General features: G+C 41.7%; 1 protein-coding gene and 1 long non-coding RNA gene across 2 annotated transcripts in view; one reads left to right on the top strand and one right to left on the bottom strand.

The window, feature by feature from the left end:
• The window catches only part of LOC135107532 (uncharacterized), a 104,877-nt gene that overhangs the window by 37,405 nt on the left and 59,972 nt on the right, over positions 1–7,500 (bottom strand). The window lies entirely within an intron of this gene.
• LOC135107753 (WAG22 antigen-like) overlaps positions 1–7,500 on the top strand; it is a 27,946-nt gene that overhangs the window by 7,991 nt on the left and 12,455 nt on the right. The window contains exon 3 of the mRNA XM_064018090.1: positions 5,208–5,332. Coding sequence (XP_063874160.1) covers positions 5,208–5,332 — 125 coding nt within the window. The remainder of the gene's footprint in view (positions 1–5,207; positions 5,333–7,500) is intronic.

Here is a 7,500-nt window from a genome sequence, read left to right as displayed (position 1 = left end):
GATGTATTTTCTCGCTTTCTTTATCTCTAAATATAATTTACATATTCAATAAGTGTTGGTAAATATAACTACTGTGTTTCCACTGCTAAATATAACTACTTAGTCTTTTCCTTTGCTATCGGTTTCATAACAGCTTCATAAAAAAAAAAAAAGAGAGATAAAAAAAAAAAAAAACACTTCTGAGCGTTCAAATACTTTAAACACTATAATTCCTTTTCGATAAGTTTATTTATACCTTAAGAGAGGAAGAGGAAAAACGAGCAAGAAGAAGAGGGAAGAACGAATAACAGACAACCATCGGAGCAATGGTGAGGTGATCTGGTGTGCAAACACTACCGGTGCTCCAGATCTCGTCTCTTTCAACGAAAAAAAAAAAAAAAACGACAGCACTGCGTAAGCCTTCTGCCCATCTTCTTTCCCCTCCTCTGCACACAAACCGGAGCGGAGTGAGGAAGTTGAGTGAAAAAAGTAGTCTATCGTCGGCTGAACATGACTGACATACTATATTGTTACTTTCCGTAACAGAAAAGCTGTTGAAATAACTGTCAGAATCCCGCAGCATTATGTGACATGATTGGTATGACTGCCTCGCAAAAATATATCCTCTATGGACTATAACAATATGGATGTTATGATTAGTAATACTACCCTGCCAAATAACTTATTTATCTAAGCAAGAATTAACGACTCACTGGTTTTCATGCTTCCTACCGCCACCAATTCTCTGCGTTTGTTCCATTAGTCGGTAATTTGAATACGAGTACTGAAAAAAAAAAAACTCCGATTAATTGTGTGTATCAATTACCCTTAGATAAAAACAGTCATTGTCGCTCGTTACCCAGTAATCCTCTTGTAATGGAAATGACTTTGTGAGATGAATACTTTTAAATTTTTATTCACGTCTTCGTGTGACTCTCTCCAAGCACTTTTACACACATAGGAATACAAGGGAAAGAAATACAGCATGAAACTTAGTGGTCAGTAAGAAGGATACCTGTTCATTCAAACTTATACCAGTAAATTACATATATGGAAGTACAGGACATAATATATTAAGAATTTTCCCCATTTATTCCTTCCTTTCGCACCGTTCGGGGAAGACACATCGAGAAGAGGTGATTTACGGTGTCTTATATATTATAGAAAACATGGACATGGGTATTTTATTCACTAGATTACAATTACTTGACAGTAATAATCATCAAGTTTTGCAATTAGACTCACCTTCAGAAATGAATATCAATTAAACAAACTACGAAACATTTTAAATTATGCATTTTCAGTTCGTAGTCTTTTCTTTTACAATCTACCTCTTTTGTCTTTATATTGATCCGTCTGCTTCCAGCTTTATCTATAGAGTTGTGTTTGGTCTTTATTGCGCGACAGTGATCACCAATAAAGTCAAGGCTACAAGATTCGACTTAAGGTGTAACAGAAAGTTAGACAAGGTTACAATATCGAAAGAAAATTTATTGGTGGGGAGGAGGAGGAGGAAGAGGAGGAGGAGGAGGAAAAGAAAAAATGAAAACTGAAGAGGTTAAAAGGAAAAAAAAAGGGAAGAGGAGAAACAGGAGGAGGGCACGAGGAACGGGGACACGGAAATGGAAGAGGTGAAGGGAAGAAAGGAAATAGGTAGGGGAAAATGTATAGAATAAGGTGAGGAGGAGGAGAGGGAGGGGAGGGGCGAGATATATACGAGGACAAGGAGGAGTAATTAAATGGAAACAAAAGGACGAGGATAAGAAGGAACAAAAGAACTGGGTTGAGAGGAAGACAGAAAGAGACCAACTTATTAGCCCGCCGTCCCGCGGCGCGCACGTACACACACACACACACACACACACACACACACACACACACACAAGCGATAGGCCTACGAGGTTGACTCACTGATGGAAACCGAGATTTGTGAGGGACGGTAAGGGAGAACAATTTATCATTTTATTTTTAACGTCCCAGATTGTAATAATGGAAATACAGGAAGTAGGAAAATATTATTGCGTAAAATAAAAGTCTTCCCTTAATTACAGCAGTGTTAATAAAGGAAGGCACAACATTTTTTAATACTTTTATGACCTTGAATGCGTTATTAAAAAAATTACTTTGCAAATCCAAAATGAAGCTCGTAAAGTGAGAAATGTAGCATTTTTCTTTAAATTATCTTACGTGTTATGATGCATAATTAAATCAACAGTTTTTTTTCAAGAGTTACTGCTATTTATATGTTCATTAAGGTTCTCTCTGATTTCTCCATCTCCCTCTGTTGTACACGTGTACATATTTCTCTGTCCCTCTCTCTCTCTCTCTCTCTCTCTCTCTCTCTCTCTCTCTCTCTCTCTCTCTCTCTCTCTCTCTCTCTCTCTCTCTCTCTCTCCCATGGCTCATAACCTCACCTGAAACACCTATTAATATCACTAATTGCCTCCTCGGCCCGGGAGGCGGCGCCCCAAACAAGCTCACCTCTACCTTAATTAGAGACTCTTCCGGGGTTAATTACGAGTGGAAACATTAATAGGGAGAAGCGGACGCGCGACTAATCAAGCGGTGAGGGGGTGACCGATCCGTGACGCACACACCTGTCCTGCCGGCACTGTTTAGGCGAGGTGGGAGCGTTTAGGGGAGAGAGAGAGAGAGAGAGAGAGAGAGAGAGAGAGAGAGAGAGAGAGAGAGAGAGAGAGAGAGAGAGAGAGAGAGAAACATGCACACACACACACACACACACACACACACACACACACACACACACACATCGCCCGGCACATCAGTACTCTAATGTGGCAGAAACGGCCATTTTCTCGGGCAATCTCTCTCCTTTGCCTAATGTTTCACGCTTTTCTCCACGACTCACCTAATTATCTTGGGAGCGCAAGTACAAAACATACAACACTTTGCAATTTGTTTTCGTGGAAGGCTCTCGTTTCTCCTGACACACTGCGTGCTTTGTCCCTGCCGAAATGCTGTAATGATGATGATGATGATGATGATGATGATGGTGGTAAGGATGATGATAATAATTAATGATGATACTACTACTACTACTACTACTGCTGGTAATGATCATGATAATAATAATAACAGTTGAGTATATAATTTCATCATCATGACATATCTCGTACAAAAAAATGCAACACACGTAATTGAAATAGCCGCCGTCTTTCCCGTTTTCTTTCCACAAGTAACTAATATAATCCTTCTCGTCACCTTCACGTCTAAATTCCTCTTTACACAATACGTTTTCCACACTTTCATTTTCTCGCCTAACTTATGTAATTCATTCCGCCACTTCTATAATTTAATTTCATCCTTGCAAAATACATTATCCTCGTTTCCATTTAGGTTTGTTACATATATAAAACAAAATTAGCTAACTCATTTCTTAGTACATACTTAGAACAGAGCTACTCACAGTTTAAATCTAATAAAGTGCACATTCTTCATTTGATAGGCGCATGATTTATTTCGTACATAATCGTAGTCACTTTACGTCACACAGCTGAAGAAGGTTCAAATACCCAGTACGTGAACACAATGTCATGTCTCTATCTACCCTTCATTCACCTCACATTACTTATGAACAGCTATTCAGATTGATTTCTTACTATATGGTACCTTCTAGATAAACATTAAACACTCCTGTCATATCTGTCTCGTTCATTTGACATTATCCATTTGCAATAAATCCAGGGGTTCCTAAAAGCATGGTGTCAGTTTAAGAACACGAGCCTAGGCAACGAAATTTTATATTTTGTCGTCTCCTTTGTCTTGAGCTTCTCCACTTTCATATCAGGTCGCTAAACTTCTCTGTAACCTCATCCACCTACTTCTCGTCTTTTATCAAGTTCCAGAATGAAAAAAAAAAAAAGGATAAAATGTTTTAAGAATACAAGGTCACATTCCCCACGGGACCAGACGGACTAAAGAACGAACCAGCGCACCCCCATACTCAGATCCTACCTTACCTACGCCTGTGACATGAATTTCCCAACGGAAGATGAGTAAAAAGAGAAGAATTCCCTTGCCTTGCCTTTCCTTTCTTCAGCAAAACCTATCGCGTTGGGTTTGCCTCAAAATATTGTCTATCAGGTTGTTCAAAAAAGCGTATCGCACCAAAGGAAGGAAGGAAGGAAGAAGTAAGTTGTATCCAGGGGTCTTTGAATATTACTTTCCTCGACACGAAACTCTTTCACATGAGTTTAAAAGATTCTGTCAAAACTTTTCAACCCGGAGAGTTACTTGGAGGGAAGACAGGTCAGGGCGATGGTGTGTGGGAGAGCAGGGAGAGGAGGAGAGAGAAGGAGAGATTGGGGAAGGGAGGGACGCTTAAGATGGAAGGAAGGACAGGTCAGAGTGTGTGTGAAGATGGCATGTCAAGAAATTGGGAGAGCAGAAGGACGAGGAGAGGGTACAAGAATGAAGAAGAGGAGGAGGAGGAGGAGGAGGAGGAGGAGGCAGAGGACGGGAGACAGGAAACAATATGGAGGAGGGGCGGAAGGGGAGCCAGAAAGAGGAGGAGGAGGAGGAAGAGGAGGAGGAGGAGGAGGAGGAGGAGGAAGAGGAGGAAAAGAAAGGAGAGGGGATAAAGCGAGGAGAGGAAGAGGATAAGGAGAAGGAAGAAGGAGGGAGGAGGGAGGAGAAAGAAGAGGATTACAAAGGATTACAAAGATTTTACAAGCAGCAACAGACCTATTGCTCCTGGCCTGGGCTATTGGACTTTATTATACTATAGTATACTTCGATGAACACGCCAGCATAAGAGGGAGAACCGTACATGGGAAAGCTCCTCTCCAACCACTGAACAATGAAAAACCCGTGAGGTTCATGAGGGAGACAAGAAATAGTGGCTAATCTTTGCGTGTGATGGAGGAGAGTAATAGTGCTTGGTGAGTTAGTGATGTGCTGGGAGACGCATTGTAGGCACAGCAAAGGAAGAAAAGAAGGAGGAGGAGGAGGAGGAGGAGGAAGTATATAAATTTTTGTTGTTGAAGTAAAATTTATGGATGTTACACACACACGCCCACACACACACACACACACACACACACACACACACACACACACGCAACACAATGCAATACGAGGCAGCCCACCACAGCAAAACACACACACACACACACACACACATACACACACACACACATACACACACACACACACACACACACACACACACACTGACTAAACCACCACCATCCTTACTCTCCTGGCAGCGTGACGGGGCTCCAGGCTGGGCAGGAGTTCTCTTTGGTGATACAAGCGTCCAACAGGGAGGGAAGCAGCCCGCCGACCGTTCTCAGTGCCTTCACGCTTAGAGACAACGCTCAGACCGTCATTGGTAAGTCCCCCTCAGCTCGCCAAAGGCTTTTCCTTCTTTTCCTTTTCCTTCACTCCCTCCTCCTCCTCCTTCTCTTCGCAGCAAATCCCTTTTTTTCCACTACCCACTCACTTCTCTCCCTCATATTATCCTTTCTTCCGTATTTTCACTCCCTCTCCCTATCACGCAAGACTACCTTCCCTACCTGTCTCTCAGAAAGCTCTCACTACTCTCTCTCTCTCTCTCTCTCTCTCTCTCTCTCTCTCTCTCTCTCTCTCTCTCTCTCTCTCTCTCTCTCTCTCAGCAGCCTCCACCTTCCTACTTCTACCTCTGACTTTCTCCATCTACCCCCTCCCCTTGTCTTACCATCGTGATCATCTCCAAAACATTTCCCGATTTTTTTCCTTCCTCCTCCTCCTCCTCCTCTTTTCGTCTTAATCCGCCTCTGTTATCGTAACACTGTCTTACCTCGGAGTCTCTATATTTTTCAGTTATTATCTATTTCTTATTTATCATGAAAATGGTTGTACTTACCTGTTTTGGGGTCTTATTTATGTACTTTGTTTTCCAAATCAACATAAACATTTGTATCTTATTTCATTATTGCTCATTGCTATATATTCAATTTCTCAAAGTCATTGAAGTAATAGAGCTGGAATTTTTATTACACTTCACATCGTTCTTGTATTGCTTTAGTATTTTTAAATATTTGACGTCTTTGGAATCGCCAATCATAGTATAATCGCCATTAATGTATTCTATTTAAGTCTTTCTGTAAAGGGATGGCATCCGAATCCTACATAATTTATCTACCGATCTTCGTGTCATCCGTAAATTTACTAACATCGCTACTAATTCCACTATCTACATCATTATAAATACAAAATAATAATACTCCTAAAACTGATCCCTGTGGCACCCTACTAATTGCTTGATCGGATCTAGAGTCCCCTGTCGCCTAACCATGACCTCATCCAACCTGACTCCTTCCCATCCACCCCAAGTGCCTTTTCAAGTAATTTTTTCATGAGCCTTTGATGGGGTACCTTGTCAAACGCCTTAAATCCAAGCATAGGATGTCATAGGTATTCCATTATCTGTTACCCCCGTAAATTTAACCATAAAAACTCATCAAGTCTATAAGTGTATATATTTTGCTCATTCTTACTCACACTCAGTCCCTTTAAATTTTAATCTTACTTGTAATACGTTCACTCATAAATGTTCTGCTCTCTTCCGTCCAGAGTTCTGCGTATCTCTGAGATATGACATCATTATGAAACCCACCTTAAAAACATAGCTATATTTCCATCAAGCGTGTATACATACCATTATCTACACTGCAGCTCTCTCTCTCTCTCTCTCTCTCTCTCTCTCTCTCTCTCTCTCTCTCTCTCTCTCTCTCTCTCTCTCTCTCCTCTCTCTCTCTCTCTCTCTCTCTCTCTCACGAGTATTCCATCCCCTTCATGTTTTCTAAATAAATGCATGCAGTTTCTTCCTCGTCGTCACCTGTTTAAAGTGATGGGACGCACCTGTCAGAGACCGAGGGAAGCTGCAAGACACACGACTCTCCTGATCCAGACACCGAGACACAGAGACCCAACACACACACACACACACACACACTCTCTCTTTTTTCACTCTGTCTCTCTCACTCTCACTCTCACTCTCTCTCACTCTCTCTCTCTCTCTCTCTCTCTCTCTCTCTCTCTCTCTCTCCCCAGAAGCACACAACACAACACAGAACCCACATACTCGTAAGTCTAGCCCACAGGAACAAAGACATGTGTACACCAGCACTTGGCGAAGGGAAATTAATGCACTTGCTTCGTTCTCTCGGGAAGGAAGAAAGGTAGGTAGGATTCGAGAAAGGAAGGAGGGAAGGAAGGAAGGAAGGAAGGAAGGAAGGGAGGAAGGAAGGAAGGAAGGGAGAAATAAAAGAAGGAATGAAGGAAGAAAGGGAGGAAAGAGGAAAGGAGGAAAAGCAAGGAAGGATAGAGAAAAATCTAGTAGTGGAGAAAGAGACAAAGAGGATGAGTGAATAAAGGAGGGGAGAGAGAGAGAGAGAGAGAGAGAGAGAGAGAGAGAGAGAGAGAGAGAGAGAGAGAGAGAGAGAGAGAGAGAGAGAGAGAGAGACCTCTTGTCATCCGCCTCGCTGCTAATCTTATTCCATTACGACATTTCTATTT

The sequence above is a fragment of the Scylla paramamosain genome, chromosome 15, assembly GCF_035594125.1.
Source record: "Scylla paramamosain isolate STU-SP2022 chromosome 15, ASM3559412v1, whole genome shotgun sequence".
In the NCBI taxonomy this organism is placed as follows: Eukaryota; Metazoa; Arthropoda; class Malacostraca; order Decapoda; family Portunidae; genus Scylla; species Scylla paramamosain.
The sequence above is the reverse complement of the archived record's forward strand: the minus strand, read 5'-3'. Positions and strand labels throughout refer to the sequence as shown.